This window comes from Neoarius graeffei, chromosome 22 (assembly GCF_027579695.1).
Source record: "Neoarius graeffei isolate fNeoGra1 chromosome 22, fNeoGra1.pri, whole genome shotgun sequence".
NCBI classification, from domain to species: Eukaryota; Metazoa; Chordata; class Actinopteri; order Siluriformes; family Ariidae; genus Neoarius; species Neoarius graeffei.
Window position 1 is genome coordinate 11,844,120 of NC_083590.1, and position 24,764 is coordinate 11,868,883.

Consider the following 24,764-nt stretch of genomic DNA (forward strand, 5'->3'; position numbering starts at 1 on the left):
AGTCTTCATGCAGTTCCACTAATTCATAGCCAGTGTAAAGTGAGAGAAGAGAAGTGTGTGTTCTCGTTACCCTCTTGGACTGCTCCAGCTGCTCATTGAGCTCATCAAAAGCCTGGCTATGTTTCTGTCTCATCTCCAAAACAACCTGCTCGTGGGTTTTAGCTTCATCCTCCAGACTCCTCTTCAGCTGAGCCACCTCCGTCTCACGCTTCGTCCTGACACACACACACACACACACACACAAATGAGTAATGCCGCTCCACAGTTTGCATCCACTGTTGGAGCTGTAACACACTGAACAGCCACTGCCTAGAATTCCAGATCGGCCATTTTGGATCCAGCCCCATTAACTGAGCAGTACCCAAGCTTAGACAGGAGATTAAAATAAAATACAAAGTCCATTCATGGACATTTCATGTTGGAATTCCAGTGCAAAGAGCCAGCCATTTTGGATCCAACCCCAATACACCCATGTTACAATCCCAGTTCTAGTCGTCAGCCATTTTGGATCTAAACCCATTACACCCATGTTACAATCTCAGCTCCAGTAGTCAACCATTTTAGATCTAACCCCAGCACGCCCATGCTACAATCCCATCTCCAGTCGTCAGCCATTTTGGATCCAACCCCAGCACACCCATGTTATAATCCCATCTCCAATCATCAACCATTTTGGATCTAACCTCATTACCCATATTATAATCCCAGTCGTCAGCCACTTTGGATCTAAACCCATTACACCCATGTTACAATCTCAGCTCCAGTAGTCAACCATTTTAGATCTAACCCCAGCACGCCCATGCTACAATCCCATCTCCAGTCGTCAGCCATTTTGGATCCAACCCCAGCACACCCATGTTATAATCCCCATCTCCAGTCGTCAGCCATTTTGGATCCAACCTCATTACCCATATTATAATCCCAGTCATCAGCCATTTTGGATCTAAACCCATTACACCCATGTTACAATCTCAGTTCCAGTAGTCAACCATTTTAGATCCAACCCCAGTGCACCCATGTTACAATCCCATCTCCAGTCGTCAGCCATTTTGGATCCAACCCCAGCACACCCATATTATAATCCCAGTTCCAGTGGTCAGCCATTTTGGCTCTGTAGCAGTACCTGAGTGCCTCCTGAGCAGCAGTGGTGTCTAGTGTGTCCTCCAGCTCAGTCTTCAGGGCCTCGAGCTCCTCTCCTAGGTCACGGCGGTATTTCTCGGCCTTGGCACGAGCGGCTCGTTCCAGCTCCAGGTCCTCCAGGAGCTCACTCAGCTGAGCCTCCAGTTCACGGATCTTCTTTTGGGCCAGGTTCTTCTGCGCCGCCTCTTCCTCGATCCTGCAGAGAGGAAAGAATGATCAGATGCTTTCATTTAATTGAGGTCTACATTTCATTCTGCATTTCACAGAAATGAATTATTTCAGGAAACTATGAAAATTACACTTTTGTGAACACTACGTATAGAACGATTCACCCAATTCACGAATCATTTCTATTCATGATTTGATTTCCTTTTCATGTACATGAACACAGTGAAGTGTTTCTACCGCGACAAGAAGCAGGAAAACGAGTTGCTTTTGATGATACAAATGAGATCCTACTAAACAAGTGGTTTCAGCTCTGACCTGGCCAGTGCGTCCTGCAGCTCCTCCTCCTTCTTAGCGAGTTGAGCTCGAAGCTCGGCGATCTGGGCCTGGAGCTCAGCGATCTGATCGTGAAGCTCGGTGGAGTCTCCCTCCAACTTCCTGCGGTTCTTCTCCAGCTCCTGCCTCATTTTCTCCTCCCGGCGTAGACGATCTAACACACATACGGTCAGTTTACTACACATGGAAAGAAATGACCTAAGAACTAAACCTGAGCGTGAAAATAAGATCAAGTTGATCATCTAACTCACATATACGAATAAAAGAAAAACATAAATGCCGTAGACGAGGAATGTTAATTATACACGTTTATGAGAATGTGCGTTTACTCCACATAGAAGGGGGTGCAGTTATTTCTCTGCCAAGATACAGAATTTTGATTTTCTTAATGACCATAAAATGGTGCGTTTCTGTCGACATTGTGTTTCTAGAACGCAAAGCAACCGTATTTTCTGCAATTTGATTTTTGTGCTTAAAAAGGCATGACGCCGAAGCCTGGTTACCACGCTGCGGTGAACAGATGAATCACTTGAAGCATTAAAAATCAAAATACTGCTCATGGAGCCTCAGTCTACATCCATGTTTTCCTGATTAGGAGCACATTTCTGAACCCTGGACCTCTGATCTAAATCACAGGTTCTAGGACTCGTACAAGAACACTTCATTCAGATCCACATCTACCAAGTTCTTATTTCACAATATACAAGACTTGATCCATGTTGGGTTCAGCAGCGTATCTGTCCAAGCTCATACCCTCCAGATCGGTGATCATGGCCTCGTGCTTGTTCTTCAGCTTCTGCAGGCTCTTGGATTTCTCCTCCTCCTCGGCCAGGTTGGTGGTGAACTCGCTGATTCTCTCCTCCAACAGCTTCTTCTCCTGTTAAACCAACACAATGATGACCAGTTTAGAAACATGGAGCATCACTGGCTCTTACAGTACAGCGCTGCGGATTCCGTGATTCTGATTGGTTAGGTGGTGTCGATTCATTGACCATTGTGCAGCTGAAAATGCACTCGCTATCATTTCTATAGTAGGGACATTCCCAGAAAATATGACAAATTCAGTTTTAAACGAAGTTTTTTTCCCTCTAAAACCATTAATCCTGGCCTTTAAAAAAAAAATTCTTAAAATAAAATGTAACAGAGCAGGTTAAAAAAATTAAAAATAAAATTTGAGAACTTGTTTGCATTTGCAAAAATTTTATTTTGCCTAAATGAGGATTAGTGACATTTAAAATGATAAAAATTCCTTCGTTTTATTTAAAATTTCACTTTTCTTTCTGAAATATTACCTCTAATACCTTCAACTTTTTATTGTGGAAAACATCATGATCTTTGCTTCAATGGTTTTTGGTGCAGAGCCTAAAATATATGCACAAGAATGTGTACCTTCTTGATGTCTTTACCGTTACCCAAATGGTAAAATCATGCTGTAACTCAGGGCTTTGACAGCAGAGGGCAGTGCAGCTACAGGCTTGTTTTTAATCTATAGCTGTTTAGTCTTTAGTTATTAGCCTTTTAATTAGTGATTGAATTATTATTTACTAGTTTGTGATTGTAAAGTGCTTGGAGCGCATGTGTTATTTACCAGCTGGGAGGTCCGTATTGTGAAATACCGTGACCGAGGTCTTGAAAGTACTGTATTACAGTATTCAAGGCCAAGGTCACAGTATTTCAGCATACAGACCGACCTTAAGCTGGTAAATATTTATTTTTTTCTTTACCAAATTCTAACAGAAAACGAGAGCGCCCGAAAGGGAAAACCGAGCCGAGCCGCTATTTTGAATCCTCATTCACGGCTGCAATGCAAATTGCTTCCTCCTCGGTATACAAGTGCACTTCCATGGCAGGGAAAAAAAAAAAAAAAAAAAACTACATTTTGCCACCTATGTAGTCCCCTATTTATACAAATAGGGGTCATTCAGGATTCAGCCATGTTTTTGCTCGGCGTTAGCAACAGTTACAGGTTTTTAGCTCTCTCCAGAAATCTTTTATTTCTTCTTCCTCAGGGTAGTAAAACTCACTTTCGCTGTGAACACTGTCGTTATCGCTGTCCATGCTGTAAAATTAATGCTGTTCTCCTGAGAAATGCTGGCAAAAATAAAGATTTTTGATAATCTTATAAATAAATCTTATTAAAAAAAAAATGCTGACAAAAAAAAAAAAAAAATGCTACATTTGTTGTTGTGAAAGAGCGAGTTCACAACAACCGTAACCGGGGTCTGTAACTGGGGTCCGTATTGTAGGATATGGACCCGCTCGCCAGCCAATCAGAGCGCAGGATTTGATGGAAATAAAAATATTATAATTACATGAAGGAGGACCAGGATGTTGAGCAGCCATTTTGAGGAGGGGGAAATATCACTGGTGCATCAATGTTGGAATCCAGGATACCGATCAGGTAAATATGAAATTTCAAGATGTCGGGTAAATTAACTGTCTTTGCTGTTACCCCTGAATGATCGAGATAATGATGCTGCATGTTGAAAAAAATTTAATTAGCCAAGTAGCAAGTAAGCATGGGATAATGAATGCATAATTTGTATTTGTTTCTGCATTCAGTGACCCAAAAATGCCATGAGATATCTTTTACCATTACCTTATAGAGTAACGGTAAAGACAACTAGGCATTATTTTTTCATAATAATGATCTCCTGCTTTGCAAATTCATGAAATATGCTTTTGTCGATGAAATATATTTACAGGGATTGTAACTAAAATTAATGTATACAAAAATTTAAAAATGTCTTTACCGTTACTCATCACATTTTCTGAGAATGGCCCAGTAACAATTTTTGTGGATGTTCGACAACATTAAGTGTAACCGTGGCGTTGTAGAAGAGGAACACTTCAGAGACACGCCGTCACAAGACAATTATTAACATCAGGGTTGATTAGTTTCCTCCAACAGCGCACCCACAAGTGTGTTACTCCTTCCATAATAAATAAGTATTTGATAAACAACAGTTATCTCCTGATTTGCCGTGTATTTGCGATTTGGATCCCCCCCCCCAGCGTCTGTGCTCTGACTGACCTTGTTCAGTTTGTTGTTCTGGTCGTCCAGCACCATGACGTCCTCCTCCACCTTCTTCAGCTTGGCCTCCATCGTGACGCGCTCTAGCTGCAGCTTCTGCCGAGCCGCCTCCTCTTCATCCAGCTGCTGCTCCAGATCCTATCGCACAACAGGAACACCGACAGCTTGTTCAACGGAAACCAACAGCTGCTAACCAGCGAAGAGCAGCTTCGTTTACGAGGATTTGTTTCGAGGTCTAGGAAACAAAACACCGATGCTGTACCGTGATGTTCTGCTGCATTTTCTTCTTCTCCATCTGAAGGTGGTTGGCCCTCTCCTCCTCCTCCTCGACTCGAGCCTCCAGGTCGTGCAGGATCTCCTCCAGCTCCTGCTTCTTGGCCACCAGCCGGTTTCTCATCTCGTCCGCCTCGGCGCAGAGGTCCATCTCGGCCTGCAGCTGCTCCTGTAAAGCCAGCTTCTCGGCATTCAGCTGAGGGCGAGAACCATTGCTCAGAGGGATGGAACATCAACAGGGCTGCTTGTGTGCGTGTAGGAGAACATGAACCGATCAGAGCTTAGAAGCTTTATTCTCCTCATAGTGGAAATGATGGTTAATAACACTTAACCAATATAAACAGAGGCGGCGGAGCTTATTGCACATTTACTGTACCTATAACGTACAGAGAGTGGTGCGTGTGTGTTACCTGCTGCTGTTTGACCTCCATCTCCTCCAGCTGTTTCTCAGCCTGCACCTGTTTCTCGCGGACTTTGTTGAGCTCCTCGTCTTTGGCCTGCATCTCCTCCTCCTGCCGGCTCACCTGGAGCAGAGGCTTCACCTACAGAGTCGAGAAGAAAAGCAGGTTACAGAAACACACCATCACACTTTCATTAGATGAACACCAACAGTGCTCGAAGCCCCACCTTAGTGAAGAGTCTCCACCACTGCCAGTTCCTGAGTTTGAGGTAAGCAGCACAGTTCCTCTGGATCACCCTCATAGCCGTCAGCTGCTGCTGCCTCTTCGCAAACGCCCTGATGGCAAAACACGAGTATATTTTATTCACTTCTACCCACATTACATCGCATAAAATACATTTAGAACGAAATACGAGTTCACGCTGGTCCAAGTGTGAATTAAAATAAATTATCTTTAGAAACTTGGAGCTGAAAATCTCGACTGTATTAGCACTTAAAAGTTCAGCATCATAAAATACAAAAGAACCAATCAGGGTTCAATATGCAAATGAAGGATAAAACGCTCCCAGGTGCCGACGGAGGAGACGGAAAGCGTGTTCAGATTTGCACCGAGCACTTTAGGTGGAACTGATCCTTAAACAAACACTTCCTCTTTTTTTAGTGATCAGAATCAGAACAGTGTCATGGTTTTGATTTCTACAGACACACAAGACCGACAGCTGATGACCAGATAAAGACCACGTGAAGCGAAAGTAGCTGCACGTCTTGCACTTTCAATTCAGTTGGTCTGATTTTTCTAAAAACGCTCAAAGGATTCCAGGCATCTCCTGTACCACAGAAACGTAAACATGCCAACTAAACCATCGACGAACACGGGTTTGGCGAAAGGGCGGAGATTACTTGTATTATAAAACACTCAATTCATGATTCAGCTTCATGATTTGATTGTTCCACAGCATTTTTGATGATTAAAAAAAAAAAAAAAAAAAAGAATTTATTACCAAAAATAAATAAATAACCCCCCCCAATTTTCTTAATTACCAACAATAATTACCCACATTTGTAAAGGTTGGCATAAAATATAAAATGGACTTAACTAAAATATTCCTTTTTTTTTTTAAATGAAAGTTAACAAAATCAGCCTTTCCTTAATACATTTTTATGAACATTTGTTCTCCCTCCATCTGCTTCTCTTTTCTTCATCTTTCAGCAGTCGGTAAAAACAGTTCGGATTTCTTATTAATTTATTTGTACACAAATCACAACAGTGCTTTCACCATTTACATCTGATTGTTGTGCATTAGAGCTGTGTTACTTCCACCTATGGTGAAGTCATGTGTATTCCTGATGTGTTATTGTGCCCTCTCCTTTCTAAACATAATTACAGCTAATTTAACAATCAATCAATCCAATCATTGGAGAAACAGATTTTCTAAGTCCTAGGCGACTGAGTTGTGTTCTACGTCTCGACACTCACTTTCGGGCGACGTAACCACGGCACCAGGCCTGGAAGCTGATTATGACGTCTGTAATCTTCATATCACGCTCCTCCTCCAGGTGGGCCAGGACTCCGGCACGGAAGAACACTTTACTCTGTCCGATTCGGTACAAGTTCGAGTCCAACTCCAGAGCTTTGATCTAACACACACACACACACACACACACACAGAGATGCAGACAGAGATGTGTTTTACATATAAAACTTTCTCCAGGTTGCTTTAAGACAGCAGATGTATTATATTTTGGTTGTAATGGCACTAAAACACATGAAAAAACACAAGTTGTAGTGCTGTAGCGAACAGCACTGCAACTTCCAATAGGTTTACCGTAATTACTGGAATAGCCCATCTCCCGTAATAACTCCACCACAAAAATAATAAAACACAGACTGATCTGCTGTACAGAACTTTATAAAACACAGGTCTGGCACCTCGTAGAGATATAAACAGCGTAACTAGAGAAGAGTCAGTAAGGCAGAGAAGTCTGAGCGCCAACCCGAGGTCGGGGAGTAAACTCTTACCATCAGCACACAGGCCTGTTTTCCATCCATGAAGCCCTTGGGGATGGCGTTAGGGGTGAGGATCTCGTACCTGAGGGGCAGAAAGCAAAGCAGAAATCCATCTCAGCTCTAGAACTCCCTCCCTCCCGGTGAGAAACACACAGCAGGCTCGAGCGTACGCACCTCTGTCTGAACTCCTGGAAGACGATTCGGTTGGGGAAGCCCTGTCTGCAGATACGGATCCCCTCCAACACACCGTTACACCGGAGCTGGTCCAGAACCAGGTGAGGGTCCAGTTTACCTGCCTGAGAGAGAGAAAGAGGGAGATTTACTTCTGTTCATCCCATCATGTGGGCGGGGCATGTAGTTTCCTGTACCTTCTTCTCGTGGTTTGGGATGATGCAGCGCACGAAGTTGGGGTTGGTGTTCCTCAGCGTGGCCATCAGCTTAGACAGCTGCTCCTTATAGAGCTGACCCACTGTACGGAACATTCCCTTACGGGTCTTAAACGCTCCGGGCATCTCAGACATTCCTGCCACCTTATCCAAGCCCACGATCCGGTCCACTGAGGGATAGAGAAAGAGGAGAACCGATCAACACCACAACCTCAGCGATGTAGCTTCATTATGGATGAAGAAACGAGCAGCACACGTTCACCCACAATCCTGTGGTACTAATAAACAACAACAACAACAGCAGCATACAACCACACGGTGAGATGAGGGCAAGTCGGAGTGAGGATGAGGAGGCAGGAAACACATGGGGGCGGGGAGAGGGGGATAAATCACACAATGCCAGTGAAGTGAACACACACACGGAGGGGAAACAGATCCAATACAGTGCAGTGTGTGTTTATAAAGTCTTAAATACAAATCTTAATATAATGATTAATGTTTAAATCATAACACCATATGAGGTAGTATCAAAACCATGCAGAATATATATACACACACTGTGTGTGTGTGTGTGTGTGTGTGTGTGTGTGTGCGCGCGCACAAACTATGGATTGCATGCATTCACTAGTTGAGGATGGGGGGGAGGGGATGTCAACTAATCAGGGGGAAAAACCCCACTCGGAAAGAAAGCAGCGAAATGCATGTCATTCTGGGAAAGCAGTTTGAGATCACTTTATTCCATCTACATTCACTGGATATGAGCAATCGCGCACTCTGATTGGCTACTCTACTAGTAGGCTATCAGCTCATATACCATGAGTAGAGAAAAACCAAATGGCGGAGCGTGTTGCTGAACCAACCGAGGACGAAATAAAAACTCTACTTGAACAAAATCCCCAAAAAGTATTTAAAAGAAACCGAAATGGCTAAAAGAACATGGCCCCTACAAAAATATCTCCGTTCCACACTCCAGCCCAGTCGGTGGCAGTAATGCATCTTTAAAAAAGTTGGTTTAAAATCACCAAATAAATATTTTTAAAAAATTCAATAAAAAGTATGACAGTAAGAACGTTTTCTAATTTTTTTTTTCCACGCATTATCGCATTTTTCACAAATTGCTCCTTTCACGTTGCCAGTTTGTTTACATTCTAAGTGGAAATGATTGTCAGATGTTTTGTAAAAAGTTATCAAATTTTGAAAAAAAAAAAAACCCAGCTCTGTTTCTCAAAACCCAGTGAATGTGGAGAGAATAAACCAGTTCCTCCACTGAATCTCGGTGCTACGCGCCTCGTCGCCCGTCCGCTCCTGTACGACTCATGGTATAACCGTTAAACGTGAAGTGTTGAGATGTGAGAAGCGTACACAATGTGTTTTTTTTTTTATTTAATTTATTTCAAACTCTCCTCCTTGTTGTCGTCCTTCAAAGCTAAATAAAACGTTAAATCAAATCCCTCGTCACTACGCACTCCGACTCCGTTAGCTTTTAGGAAGTTCCTGAGGTTAGAGGGCGGAGTTAAACATCCCAGAGGAACCGGAAAACATTAAAAGTGGCCTCCTTCATCCAAAGTCAGACGGCTCACTGAGCTAAAACAAGAGTGCTGTTGATGGACACGAGCTGCTGCGCTGCGCACGCTCACCATCTCACCTGAACCACCAGCTCGTCCGGACATGTGCAATTCGAGAAACGAATGAAAATTTTGTAAGTGAACATTTATTTAAAAAAAAAAAAAGTTCTTTGAATAAAAACAGGAAATGTGATTTGTCACCGGTGTAGAGCTGTTAAAGGGGAACTGAAGTCATTTTTAAACTTGCTTTATTTCTTAATTATGTTGTTATTCAATTGCGTGTTCGGTTTTAGTAACCTTATATCGTGACTCGTATTGACAACTAATCGCAATTAAATATTATACTTATCGGCCTATTCGGTTTTTAGCCGTGTTGAATTTAGTTCGTTTGGTCGACGGCAGGCGTTGCTCATCTGCGCGATCTTCACAAGACTCGTGCGAGACTTCGAAACGTCAAGTGTCGGCGCTGCCATTTTGAAAACTGTTTTCCAAACGAAGTATTGCACAAAAACGAGTTTAAATGACGATTACTGCTGACTTTTTTTTTCAAACTTTCCTGATTGCTATCAAAACAAACAAAACTTCCGGCTTGATCACATCAACGTTTGAAAGAGGGCGCGCGCGTCTTTTGACAACGTTGGCAGATGTCGGTCACTTTGATTTCCGCTGTACGTTTTACTTCCGTCCTACGATGTCTCGCACAGGTCTCAACGAATCTCGTTTATGGCCGTCGCTTTGACATATGGACTTATATATTAGAGTGCATTTCAAACACTCATAACTTGCTACAGCAGCGACAAAATAGCGATCAAAAACGCATTCCGATATTTAATAAAATGAGAGAAATAGAATTGGGAATATATATTAGATATAAAAATTGCCTTAACAGCTGAAAAACAGCGAATTCTTGATTCAGTTTTTGCTTCGACTATGTCCAAGATGAGTAGTTGATTTTTTTTCCGGGGGGGGGGACAAACAAAAGTAAATAACGAACAGTTGTGCAATCCTTAGTGTGTACAGACCCAAATCCAAAAACATCATGACCATGTGTGTGTATATAATGCTAATCCGAGAGAATCAAGTTCCACAGTGTGTGTGTATGTGTGTGTGTGTGTGTGTACTGTGCTGATCCGTGCGTGAATACAAACAGAAGCAAACCCATGCAGTTTATATACCCATCTCTGCAGTACCCAAGACCAAGAGCAGGGGAGCCCCAACCACACTATTACACAGAGAGGGAGAGAGGAAGAGAGATGAGCGCAGGCTGAGGAACACACACTCACTCACACACACACACACAGGAGGGTATCTACTGTCAAAAATAATGATGCATCAACGAAAGCGTGACGTTATAAATCTCATGTTCGTACTCCGAGGTGGTGATGCTTCGTGACTGCATTTCAGAGAGACACGACTGCAACACAGCGATGAAGGCGAAATGCAATGCAACCTTCGTTAATGTTTAACTTTACACTACCGTTCAAAAGTTTGGGGTCACCCAGACAATTGTGTTTTCCATGAAAAGTCACACTTTTATTTCCCACCATAAGTTGTAAAATGAATAGAAAATATAGTCGAGACATTTTTCTGGCCATTTTGAGCATTTAATCGACCCCACAAATGTGATGCTCCAGAAACTCAATCTGCTCAAAGGAAGGTCAGTTTTATAGCTTCTCTAAAGAGCTCAACTGTTTTCAGCTGTGCTAACATGATTGTACAAGGGTTTTCTAATCATCCATTAGCCTTCTGAGGCAATGAGCAAACACATTGTACCATTAGAACACTGGAGTGAGAGTTGCTGGAAATGGGCCTCTATACACCTATGGAGATATTGCACCAAAAACCAGACATTTGCAGCTAGAATAGTCATTTAGCACATTAGCAATGTATAGAGTGGATTTCTGATTAGTTTAAAGTGATCTTCATTGAAAAGAACAGTGCTTTTCTTTCAAAAATAAGGACATTTCAAAGTGACCCCAAACTTTTGAACGGTAGTGTGTATATACATCAATCCCCTGCTGACTTTTTCCACTGGTGAGAGCAACGCGGTTCAGGTTTTGCTTTTCAGTGTGCCACGTAGCCATCGTGTCCCGGATGAGAAGCTCGCTCAGCACACAATCTTCTCCGAGCAGGACAAGGGACAAGCGAAACCACACCAACTTCAAATAAATAAAACGCGCGCGTGTGTCACCGACTCCTCAAACGGTTCGAGTTCACATGCGATTGTTTTTGACAGGAAACCCCTCCATCAGCAGCAGGATAAACACAAAGAGAAAGAAAAAGGAAGGCAGAATCAAAACAAAAGTAAACAGAAAGATGTCACCTGAGTCGGAATGGAGGAAAGGAAAACGCTGATAAAAATAAGCTCTCTGGCAACTCGGCACCTCTGAGAGCCGACACAACCGAAAGAGAGAAAACGAGACGAGGAGGATGAACAGAAGGACAGATACAAAGGAGCAGCAGAGAAGAAACAACGGTGAGAACAAGGGATGGACAGAGGAACGGCAGGAAAAAAAAAAAAAAAACGAAGAAATGTGAAAAGTCAGCATGGGGAAATCAAATCAAAATCCAACGGTGGTTCCTCCTGCAACCCGAATCCCACGGGAACATAAACTACAGGACTTGATAAACCCCGTTCTTTCTGCTAACACACAGGAGGAGTTGAGATCCAGCCCAGGTTTGCACTCGGCTCCACTCACCGTCCTTCCACAGCTCAGACACAAACTTATCGGTGGACTGGTTGAGCAGCGACGCCACGTTATCGTTCAGAGGGTCCATGTTCTTCATCAGCCACTCGCCAGCTTTGTAGTCCACCTGAGGAGGAGAGACGCAGAAGTTTTTACACCCTTAAATGCAGGAAGTGGAGCAGGACGTGTGCTTGGACGCTTTTGCGTGTGCGCGTTCACCTTGCCGGCGTAGTGGATGATGCAGAAATCAGCCTCGTCCTTCAGCTTCTTGGGTTTGAAGAATTTGGGGTGTGTGCCCTGCTCCTGCAGAACCTTCTCCACGAAGCTCTTATCTGTGGCTTTGGGGAACCAGCACTCCTCATCCAGCAGGGCCAGGATACCTGGAGGACTCGCCTGGAGAACATGCAGGAACATGCAAATCAGGACAAAACTCAAACTCTCAAACACCCTTTTACAAAGCACCGGCAGCTCTTCTCCCCAAACCCTGAGCTCTTCTCTTTGTGAACTCGAACCTCCTGACACACGTCCTTCACTACACAAACATTCTCGTCTTAAACATGGCCAAAAAGGTCTCGTATTTCTTCTGAGATCATCAATCAAAACCGGTTATTCAGCCTGCGTTTACCCGTGACTGCTCAGTTCTAGCATTACACACGTAACGAAAACTCAAAGCGGTGTCTAAATCGGGGACACAGCCGACGCCTCGCGCTGATCGATCGATTATGTGTGGCTCGCTTTTATTCGACACTAGAATTGACTAAGGGATATGAGCAGATCCCCTTGACTCCATTATCCGGGGGGGTCCACGCTGTCTGGATTATACCAAGTCATCACCCTTCTGTTTGGGTTGTTTAGGGCCTTAGGGACATTTCAGCATCTCATGGACTGAATCCTCCGTCCCCACAATGCGAATGCGGTGACCTATTTAGATGACGTTATTTATAAATCGAGTTTCCTACAATATTTTTGAAAAAAAATAAATAAATCCACTAAAAGCAACATTAATTTTCCTATTCTTCATCAGCGTAAATATTCCTTTTATTAAATAAAAAAATGCTTTTCATTTTCTTAATAGCCAACAATTAAATCACTCATTTGTAAAGGTTGGAGCAAAATATAATAGGCTATTAACTAAAATACTCCTTTTTTTTAAAAAAAACATTGACAAATATTCCTTTCCTTAAACTTATGAACATTTGTACTTCCTCCATTTGCTTCTCTTTATCCTTCAGTAGTCTTAAAACAGAGCTCCAATTTTTTCTTAAATCTATCTGTACACATCGCACAGCAGCTCGTTCACATTTTACGTCTGTTTTGTGCTTTTTCACACACATTAGACCTGTGTTACTTCCACCTACAGCGAAGTGACGTGTATTCCTGATATTGTATGTTAATACAGCGCCCTCTGCTGTCCAAACGCCACGATTACAGCAAAGAAACGCCAAGGCTGTGTCCAAAAATCACACTCATTCCCTACTCCCTATCTAGGGAATTCTACATACAGGACAAAACATTGAGCACGTTGGTAAAATGGTGGTGGTGGGGGGACCGCTTTCAGACACTACTCCACCGCACGTCATTACTGTCGCACAATTAAATCGTGCCAGATCAGTCGGCTGGTGAGTTCTCAAAATAAATTACGTGTTTGTGATAAATCCATATTACAACGTGGGAACTACGCTCAGTAATCAGTGCAAAGTAATTTGTATCTGCTGCATCTTTCAGTTCTTTTAAATCAAGGCTGAACACTTTCTTCTTCACCGCTGCCTTTTATTAAATCACATTTGAGGCTTTTGATTAATTCCTCGCTCTGTGCTTTTTTATTCCTGTATTTTATCTGTCTTATCCTAGTTTAGCTTATTTTCTATTCTCTTACTTATTCTTCCTCCGTCCGTTCATCTCCAACACTCTTTCTTCCAGCCTAACTGCAATGCATGATGGGATTTATTGCTTGGTTAGTGCCCATCGGTTGTACACTACTTTTCATGATGCTTTGAGTGCACTCTACAGGGTGGAATAACCCTCACTGTACAATCGGACAGCGCTACAAAATGGTGAATTCACTAGATAGTGAGTAGGGAGTGATTTCGGACACGGTAAGAGATCACACAGCCTGATCGTTTTAGGGTCATTCCGTGCCAACTCACCTAAATTTCAGGAACTCCCCCACATCACCGTCTCAGATTTTACTCAAAAAATTCTCTAATCAAGAATCATATGTTTGTACCACACATGCAAAATATTAGCCCCCAATTATGTTGTAGTTTTGGAACTACAGGCCTTTGAAATATTGATGTCAAAACACCACATGTCGAAATTGGCTCTTTCCCCAACTTCAGAGACCCATAACTTTTTATTGCAGCTATCTAGAAAGTTGTGTGTGCAGATTCTTACTGAATGATACCCACTCTTTTCAAATCTGTTGCCAGAAAGCCTCTGAAGGACATACTTTTTGCATAATAGGAAGCCAAAAATGGCATTTTGGCCAAAATCGCTTAAAATTCATTAAAACTCTAAGGGGCCTAGTAGAAATATGAAACTAGTTAGATTTTTTTCCTCATTAAATAGTAATTGTAGGGTTGTTATCTGTTCACAGAAACATATTTTGCGATGAAAATTATATTCCTGAATTTTTAAAAATTTTTTTAACATCTTACGTCCTTTCCGAGGGGGCTAAAATAGGGCATTTTTGCCATCTTATTTGGTAATGTGGCTAGGGGTTTAGGATCTTCTAATTTTTTGTGAAGATGCTCTCATATAAGATGTAACTACTCCCTGATTTTTTTTAACAAACGCCCCTTGCTTCATATTTTAATAATTTGTTTTGTACATGGACAGTTTCATCATTTTTCACTTTTTTCCACATTCAGAACTCTGTAACTCTAAATTGGAAGATTCCTACTAGCAGCTATTTCAGATTTACATACACTGACACACAAATTTTCATATTTTAGTAGTAGTATGCCCAAGAAATTCATATTTTTCTTTCTATTGGGACCTAAAAACAGCTATTTGGCCAAAAATGACAAAAATGTTGACTTGATATTTTTCAAGTTCTGGAGGGAATGGGCTATTTTCCTCATAAATTAAAGATGTGGTGACTTTCTATCCACACACATTTTATATATATATATATATATATAAGCAATGATATCCTTAGCCCAATTGCACCCACTCAGCTGGAGATGAGAAGGGTTTCTTCTGATGTGGTACCATCATCGGTAGTGGACATAGGACCTGAAACCACACCAGTTTTACAGTCCCAGTTACAGGCCCCAAGCCAAATGTCCCAATCTGCACCAAATATGTACCAGCCGGGCAAATATGTTGCCTGTGTTTATGACAGAAAATGGTACATTGGAAATATTGTCACCAGAAATGAAGAAGAAAATGATGTGTATGTCAATTTCATGAGACAAGGACGAGGCAACACATTCTCATGGCCACCACAAAGCAGGAAAGATGAATGTTGGGTGCCTTTGCTTCATGTCCTTTGTGTGGTAGAGGCCCCAAACATAAAAAGTGGGGGACGCCAATACCAACTAACAGAGGATGACTTCAAACTTGTGAAAGACTTAAGTTTTAACTTATGTACTACTAGATGACAGTTTATGAGTGTCTTAGCACATCACATGAAACTGTACTGCCTGTGAATGAATTACCCATTATCACGGATGCCCATATTTGACTTTAAATTATGTACAAATCTTGTGATGTTTTTCAACATCATGATCATGGATCATTGAATGTGTTAATATGTAAATAAAACCTCATTGCTAAATGTTTTGTGCTTACACAACCTTGAAGTATATTAAAAATACTACTCCAGAATTTTGTTATTTTTCTATATTTTCCAAGGATATTCAACAAAAATTGCAATTATACCTAAAATTTTCTAATTGCAAAAAATACTATACAATACAGTAAAAGTTGTTCAGGAAATGTGTATGCCTAGATTACGTTCTTATAAGCCTTAATTTGTGTGCAAAACACCCCTTCATTATTCCCTTGTTTATTAAAAGCTGCCCAGCGTTTGTCATTTTTGGCCAAATAGCTGTTTTTAGGTCCCAATAGAAAGAAAAATATGAATTTCTTGGGCATACTACTACTAAAATATGAAAATTTGTGTGTCAGTGTATGTAAATCTGAAATAGCTGCTAGTAGGAATTTTCCAATTTAGAGTTACAGAGTTCTGAATGTGGAAAAAAGTGAAAAATGATGACTGTCCATGTACAAAACAAATTATTAAAATATGAAGCAAGGGGCGTTTGTTAAAAAAAATCAGGGAGTAGTTACATCTTATATGAGAGCATCTTCACAAAAAATTAGAAGATCCTAAACCCCTAGCCACATGACCAAATAAGATGGCAAAAATGCCCTATTTTAGCCCCCTCGGAAAGGACGCAAGATGTTAATTTTTTTTTTAAATTCAGGAATTGAAATTTCATGGCAAAATATGTTTCTGTGAACAGATAACAACCCTACAATTACTATGTAGTGAGGAAAAAAATCTAACTAGCTTCATATTTCTACTATGCCCCCTAGAGTTTTAATGAATTTTAAGTGATTTTGGCCAAAACGTCATTTTTGGCTTCCCATTATGCAAAACGTATGTCCTTCAGAGGCTTTCTGGCAACAGATTTGAAAAGAGTGGGTATCATTCAGTAAGAATCTGCACACACAACTGTCTAGATAGCTGCAATAAAAAGTTATGGGTCTCTGAAGTTGGGGAAAGAGCCATTTCGTCATGTGGTATTTTGACATCAAAATTTCAAAGGCCTGTAGTTCCAAAACTACAATGAATTGGGAGCTAATATTTTGCATGTGTGGTACAAACATATGATTCTTGATTATAGAATTTTTTGAGCAAAATCTGAGACGGTGATGTGGGGACCCTTAGGTGAGTTGGCACGGAATGACCCTTTATTTTTATTTCATCGACTCGAATCATCAAATTCGTATCATCGTGACTTATCGTTGCACCACGCATCGTTCCATGCCCATCTTGTAGCAGCGGCAGATTATTTTGCTTGTTTCTAGAAATAACTGTTTAGGACGAGAACCTCTCTGCCAACAGAACCAGAGCACTTCACGCTTGAAAATTTTTTTTTTTTAATTTATTTTTTTTTAAAAAGTCATTAGATTGGAGTAATATTTAGCAGGATTTACACACGGACTGTTTGCTGTTGAGTCTGAATCAAAGGAAAGGTAATACTTAACATTTAAAAAACACCTTTTCATGAAGGCTGCAAAACATCCTTTTAACAATTCTTTACAGGCAGAAATTTGGCAACGATGAAAAACAAGTCTTTGGCACGTAGGTGTTTAAAATAAACAACACACGGGGCCAGATGACTCAATTCTGATTGGTCAATCAAGGAGGGCTTTTTTTCTTAACGCGGGGCCGTATTTCTGAAATGCTACTGGCTAGTTTGTTGCTTGGTTACGGTTACAAAAATGAGCAAATTTTGTCAAAATGGCTGACTCTGCAATGCCGCGTTTCGCTATATTTGACGAAGAAATGATAAACCCATTGAAAGCTGCAAGCGAAAATGAAAATACAAAAAAAAAAATTTCTGGCTTTCCGTGTTTAAGAAATGGGCCGCAGAAAGACAAATAAACAACTCTAGTGGCGTATGAATGCTGTGAGTTTAGGGGTGTTCACACGGCAACTTTTACTCCGGTGTAGCACCGGGGCTGCCCCGGTAGAGCGTTCACACGGTACAAAGTTATCCTGGTGTCGCCCCTGAAAGCTGCTTAAACCGGTGCAAATCTAACCCTGCTCGGGAGGTGGTTTAAGAAATTTACTCCGGAGTAAATGCTAGTTTGCGGGGCAGCACCGATATAAAATGGGACGTCTGAACGCTACAGGGGTAGACTCGCTACGCGTGAGGAGAGTTGATTACATACGGGCATTGCATAACTTGCATCCTGGTATTTTGCGCTTCCAAAATGGCGAATATCAACAACAGAACTGCGTGTCTTCCAGTGTTGCCAGATTGGGCGGTTTTAAGTGTATTTTGGCGGATTCGAACACATTTTGGGCTGGAAAACGTCAGCAGTATCTGGCAACACTGGGGTCTTCATCCACGTTGTTTTCCCGGCACTTGGTGATGCCATGACAACCGGGAAAAGGAAGCACATTTTCACGCATGCGCATATTTCATTTCCACATTATTACTATCGTATAGCACGGTCGCAAAAACTGCTGTGTGAATGCAAGTGGGGCTGCACCGGTGCTAACACGCTTCTCTCTAGTAAGCAGGTTTGTGACGTGTGAACGCGCCACAAAATTTACACTGGTGTAAGATATATCGCAACAAAATACATCAGTGCAGCATCAATGCAAATATGTGCCGTGTGAACACCCCTTTAGGCAAGGTGCAATTGCAGTTTTATGCGAGAAGTGAGGAAAGAAAATGGGGAAAACTACAAACCAGACTCTCTTAAAGTAACGCAGGCAGCATTGGATCGGCATCTGAGACGAGAGAAATATCCGGGATCAATCCTGAAAGATGTTACTTTTCAAGAAATCACGAAAAGTCCTTGAGGGAAAAAGCGAGAGATTTGCGAAAACAAGGAACGCTTTAGAAACTGATTCCAACGTGCAACACAGTCTTGCGCCCTGACTGGTTCAGAAAACGTGAATGACAAAATGTTGTGAACTTGAACGGCTTCCGAAGTGTGAATTTGGCCCGATATATTATAAGCAAGCAATCATACAGTTCCTCGTAAAATTAAGGATCTCTCGTGATTTCAAAGTTTTTAAACTGTCCTTGTCGCTTTGCGACTCGGGGAATTTTCAAAACTTGGAAATCACTCGTGAAATTAATCCTCAATTTTACTCGGCCCCATACGCTTACCTATACTAATTAATCTCACCAGCGCAAAAAAAAAAAAAAAGCGTTCAAAGGGTCACGGAGCCTCGTACGATATTAACATTATATTTGTGTGAAAGAATACTCGAACTTCCTGTTTGGTTGCTCGAATTAATTAATGACTCAGGGGAGTTTTAAGTGATAAATTGTGGGTAAAAAGGGTTTTAATAAAACAAAACCGCACCTTCTGCATCATCTTTTATGTTGGCTGTATTGGTTGTGTGTGCGCGCACTGCTGTTTACAGTTTTACTAACAACTGGTTTGAAGTTTGTTTTCAGCAAATCTGGCAACCTTTCCAGCCACAAAACGTGACCGGAAGCGCTGAATGAAACAAGCGTCTAGCCGTCCGAGACGGACTCTGCGTCTCGCAGGGTTCCCCGCCCACACTTACAGGCTTCTCGATGAGGTCGATGCAGGGCTGCAGGTCGAGGCCGAAGTCGATGAAGCTCCACTCGATGCCCTCGCGCTGGTACTCCTCCTGCTCCAGGATGAACATGGTGTGGTTGAAGAGCTGCTGCAGCTTCTCATTGGTGTAGTTGATGCACAGCTGCTCGAACGAGTTCAGCTGAAAGAAGGGGAAAAAAAAAAAGTGCTTTAGAACCAACACGCTTTCACAACGGAGGAGACGATGAAGCACGGGGAACAAATCCCGACGACTCAGCAGTACCTCGAAGATCTCGAAGCCGGCGATGTCCAGGATGCCGATGAAGGACGCTCCCTGGCGCTTGGTCTTGTCCAGGGCTTTGTTGATGCGCATGACGAGCCAGCGGAACATCCTCTCGTACGTGGCTTTGGCCAGAGCCTCCACAGCAAACTCGGCCTGCTCCTGCGTCTGTGCCTTCTGCACGTAGTCCCGGCCCACCTTGATACGGGGGCTCAGGATGGCCCGGGTAAAGTCCGTCACGTTCATGCCCATCAGGTGGCACACCTTCTGCGCCGCTGGAGGGGAGAAGGAAAAAAAATTGTTTAAAAAGCTTTAAAAAAATCACCTTTATGGTGGGGAAACGATTTTAAACGCCTGACTCATAAGACACAAAATGACCTAAAGTGGGCGGGGCTGATACAATGTCACTAAATCATTCAAACATTAGACCACGCCCACTCTTTAGGGAATTCTGAGATATGAATCACCCGTATCATCAGGCATGGAGGCTTGGTCTGAGTGACGCTCCTTCTTAAAGCTGATGTTCCCCAGCTGCAGGACAGAAGAGATGACACGCAGCAGACCTGCAAAACAAACACGTGTATATTATGGAGAATGAGGCGGTCGTTATAAAAAGGAGCTACAAGTTTTATCTTCCTTCTGTTCCCTTATTTATGCTTTTAAGTTAGCTAGCTAGTTTAATGTCCGTGGCTAACACGTTATAGGACAGAACGTTAGTATACACAATTTATTCTATATTTAAATACCAGTGGTTTATTTATACCCGATTAGATTTAACTCCACTGTACTGTTTAAATCATCAGGATGAGTCTCTGTTCAGGACTGCAGAGGCTTTGCACCGTCATGTGACCTCCATAGCAACAGTAACTATGCCGCTATGACAGGGGGCAGGTTAAAACAAAATGGCGACGAGACAGACAGAACACGTGACTTATTTTCCCCTGAAATATTGTGATTTTTAGGCTTTGAAGAGCAGAACAATTACAGAAAAAACTAGAATTCATCAGTAACATCCATCTCTGCAACGTTATGAATGTCCCCCCCCCCCCCGGAATCGAGGCCTGATGTCGAATCCCCCGACAACGCCACCTGCAAATCTTTACACGAAATATCAGATCAAGGCCCACAAGTCTCGAAGTGGACCAGCTTTTTGGTCAGGATGCATCTTTACAGGTTGAAGATTCTAATCAGAAAGACTGGAGTTCTGAAGGATTACTTTGTTTATTATAATCAACGAGGCACTGAGATTAAGCTTGTGTTATTTCTCCCGAGGTTAAATGAAACTCCTTCGAAACCTTGGACAGCCGTTTTACAAACAAAAACGCACACGGTAGTGTATTAACAGCCTGCTGGTTGGGGTCGAGTCTGCTCGCGTGGAGGAGCGATACGGTTTGACGGTGAAGCGGGAATTTGAACTCGACAGAGACGGTGACTAAAGTTACAGTAATTTGTGCAAGCTCTTACAAACGGGGACGTCCGGTCACCGTACCCTATAGATCCAGAAAGGGAGGGGGGCAGCAAGAGAGAGAAAAAGAGAAAACCCGTTTTTCATGGATCATTCCGGATCAGCGATCCAGATCAGCACCAAAAGTCATCGCAACATATTTCAGCCCAGAGGGATTCTTCATGTGAAATTTGGTGATTATTGGTTGAAAATGGAGGGAGGAAGTGTGCCCTTAAAAAAAAAAAAAAAAAAAAAATTATCCTGAGTGAGTAATCGTTTGTGCCGCCGCTGTTTATGCATATTACTGATGAAAAGTGGCTTCCTTGTAAGCAGCTTAAGCCGACACCAATAACAAAGTACCACAATCCTTAGAATTACAAGACACTGATATTTTTACTTAAATCTTCGAAGGCCAGGGGGAAAAAACAGACACAGAAATCATAGGACTTTCTTTGATCGTCTCTGAAACTGCAACAACCCTGAGCAACAGCAACGCTACAAAAACTACCACCAACACCAGTTACGTAGGTTTTCCTGGACAAATAAAACCAAACGTTATTGACACAAAAGGTCGAAATTTGTCTGAAAAGCATTTTAAGTTCTCAAATTATTATTTTTTTAAATTCTTACCTTCATGGATATGAAATGAGCGCACGAACCATAGGGTGTTTGATCTCTCCGTTCCACACCGAGTCCCGCTGAATGTTTCTTCGCCCCGTTTTTCCCTTCTACATTCCGAAACCTCCCCCCGATGAAGAATTACTTTCGGTAAACTCAAAAACCTGATGTCTTCGTTTCCTTCAGAATGATCTGCACGGCCAAAACCGCAGTAAAACCTTCCCACGCTGATCAACAACTGACTCAGCCGAATGAAGTACTACAAGCGTGGCCCCGTCATGGCGGCATAGTTACTGTTGCTATGGAGGTTATGGAGCAAAACCTCTATAACGATACATCCAGGGATTAATAATGAAGTACACGTTTAGAGTTCTTCGTCTGTGTGTGTCTCTCTCACCGATCTGCTCGTCCTCAGGGAAGCCCATGATGCGCATGGCCTCCGTGGTCTCCACGAACATGTCTTTGTCCTGCTGGCCAGGGATGGTGACGTTTCCGTTGGACAGGAAGCGATACTTGCTGTAGCCCTCCAAACACAGTTCATCTACACACACAAATATAAATCTGATCTTAGCTCAGGCTCAAGACTTTATTAAAAACACCACACGACATTAACGGACTGTTCGCTGTGTGATGTAAAAAGCACCAAACAGCATTCCCCCCCCTCCGAGAGGCTGCACGTATTTGGGCTCGACTGATTCGTGAGCCTCTGTGGACGGCACGTGGTTCAACTATTTAAATATCCACTAGGGGGCGCTGGTTAACAGCAGATCATGTGGCATGAACACAGTTGGTAAGTAACATGTACGGTAATTTGGCGTGATCTTGTTTGGTGCTCATTTAATACCTGAACTCATACGTCATTAAAATCCCATTTAATTAAACTTCTATTTCATAACATTAAATGCAAATATAAACAGATAAAAACAGTATGATGTCATAATTTAATAGATAAAAAAATCAATCGATAAATTGCTGTAGCACTTCAGGATCGACTATGATAGGAAAACAATCGACTCCGGGGTAGGAACGGTGGCGTTTATTTTGCTGGATCGTCTCATCGTCGATTATTTTCCTCCAACGGTATGACACGGAGATGTTCACTCCATCATCGTACAGCATCACGTCAGGCTTTGCGTGCGAACGGATACATACACAGATCTATAAAACCAGCTGCAGAAACTCACTGCGTAGTTTGTCTCCAGCTCCGGTGAGCATGTAGTAGAAAATGTGGAAGGTTCTCTCCTCGCGGGCCTGGCGGATGGCGCGGGATTTCTCCAGCAGGTCTGAGAGCGCGCTGGTTAAGGAACGCTGCACAGCACTGTCCGTGGCGTCACCTTCATAACACTTCACGTTTGTACGTGTTCGTTGAAACGACTTTTCCAAGACTCGATGATTTAGATCGACACTTCAGCAGCCGGTTTCACTAAGTTAGACTATGACTTTAACTTGGACAGCGGGTATAGTCGGGCTTAGCATAGACGTCTAACAAATACTGTTACACAAAGCAGTTAAGACTCCGACTATCTTAAGTCGTACTATGCTGCAAAGGATTGTGGGTATTTTAAGACTCTTCAAAACAAACAAAAAAATGGCGGACACAGTGGTCGTTCAGTGCCGTTTAGCCACTCGGAAAATCTGGCTATATTAGAGGAATTTAATTCCTACAAAGACGTTTTATTAGGCAAATTCAGCGAAGAATGTAGCAATAAGAAAAAACATGAAGTGTGGGGAAAAAAATAACGTCGTCTGTGAATAGCGTTAATCCATCTGCGAGAAGAGATGTTGCTGCCGTGCGTAAAAACACCCCCACTGGAGGAGGGGGTTTGAAGAAACTAAAAGTAACCACCGAAATGGTCATCAACGTTTATGGCGACGAGTCGCCCTTATTCTGGGGAGTGAAAGGAGGAAAGGAGAGCGGAGTAACTGGCTTCGCCAGACCCAGCAGCAACTCACTTAGCAACGTTGCTAGCAACAATGAAGCTGAGGCTCCTTCACCCTCGGAGTTGTCGTCACCCAGTACCTGCGCGGATGTGACACTACACGAAGAGCCTACCAAAAGGAAAGACTGCAACTTAAATTGAAGAGACTCGCGCAGATGGAGGAGTGATGTAGTAATGTGCGAGTGTGAGTGTATGAGAGAGAGAGAGATAAGTGGTGATGAAATTATATGCATAAATGAATTGATATATATTATTTATAAGTAATAAAATGAATAAGCTGGCATTACACTGTTTGTTCTTTATTGAATACTTTATAGTTAGATTATAATCGCCTAAATTTGTGTATTACATACTTACAATGTACTTCACTGCCTTAACATTTCAAGCTTTCTTGTAGTTATTGACATTGATGGCACTTATGGCTTGACCTTTTTTTTTTATTAAATTTTATAGCCCTTAGACCCATATTAGACTGGGGGGAGGGTGTCTAATTTTAGGCTTAAAAAGTAAGACTTAAAAAATTAGTCTTAACTTTTGTGAAACTGTCTTACTTGCATTAGACTGGTCTATAAAGAAACTTGAGACCAATCTTAACCCATAGACCAGTCTAAACTACTTTAGTGAAACCGGACCCAGGACGCGATCAGAGACGGAGCTCGTTTATTCAGTCCGACAAAGCAAGGGTGTGCAAACTTTTGCACTCAGCTGCAGGAATCAAAATGTTAGAAGTCACATCACACCCGTTTTATAAGAAAAGTTCTCTTAAAAAAAAAGTGTTGATATTTGAGCAGCGTTTTATTTTTAAACTATGAGGAGTGGGTGTGGCCAAATATTTTAATGAGGACGCTCGACTGACAGCTTGGCGTCAGAGCCGACTTCAACCCGCGAGCAGAGTTAGCGCAGTAAGCCTGCTAGTTTAGTTTACACTTGCCGGCTTTGCCTATTGGTGACTGGTAAAGATGATTGGTAAGCTCCACCCATTATTAGCTTAGCCACACCTACTTTATATAACTCAGGGCAGTTTGTTGAGCTCTGAACGTCGATAATGATTCAAACGGATTAGAAAAGCCGTGTTTAAGCAGAAATGACGCAGTGAAAGGATACAGGTCTCGATGTTGGCGCCAACGATGTACCCGTTAACGTCGAAGTTGATTCTGATGAATTTCCCCTGTCGGACAGGAAAACACACACCTTCAGAGAATACGAACACACACGGCCATGTTTA

General features: G+C 42.3%; 1 protein-coding gene across 3 annotated transcripts in view; it reads right to left on the bottom strand.

The window, feature by feature from the left end:
- The window catches only part of LOC132870641 (myosin-9-like), an 88,836-nt gene that overhangs the window by 15,519 nt on the left and 48,553 nt on the right, over positions 1–24,764 (bottom strand). For all 3 annotated transcript variants that reach the window (XM_060904389.1, XM_060904390.1, XM_060904388.1), the window contains 20 exons: positions 24,644–24,707; positions 22,784–22,882; positions 21,997–22,140; positions 20,005–20,100; positions 19,541–19,812; positions 19,265–19,438; positions 12,214–12,387; positions 12,007–12,121; positions 7,725–7,912; positions 7,531–7,652; positions 7,369–7,438; positions 6,826–6,986; positions 5,576–5,684; positions 5,359–5,490; positions 4,938–5,144; positions 4,676–4,813; positions 2,395–2,518; positions 1,624–1,795; positions 1,124–1,336; positions 71–215 (listed from right to left, as the gene is read on the bottom strand). In XM_060904389.1, the coding sequence (XP_060760372.1) occupies positions 71–215; positions 1,124–1,336; positions 1,624–1,795; positions 2,395–2,518; positions 4,676–4,813; positions 4,938–5,144; positions 5,359–5,490; positions 5,576–5,684; positions 6,826–6,986; positions 7,369–7,438; positions 7,531–7,652; positions 7,725–7,912; positions 12,007–12,121; positions 12,214–12,387; positions 19,265–19,438; positions 19,541–19,812; positions 20,005–20,100; positions 21,997–22,140; positions 22,784–22,882; positions 24,644–24,707 (2,919 nt within the window). The remainder of the gene's footprint in view (positions 1–70; positions 216–1,123; positions 1,337–1,623; positions 1,796–2,394; positions 2,519–4,675; positions 4,814–4,937; positions 5,145–5,358; positions 5,491–5,575; positions 5,685–6,825; positions 6,987–7,368; positions 7,439–7,530; positions 7,653–7,724; positions 7,913–12,006; positions 12,122–12,213; positions 12,388–19,264; positions 19,439–19,540; positions 19,813–20,004; positions 20,101–21,996; positions 22,141–22,783; positions 22,883–24,643; positions 24,708–24,764) is intronic.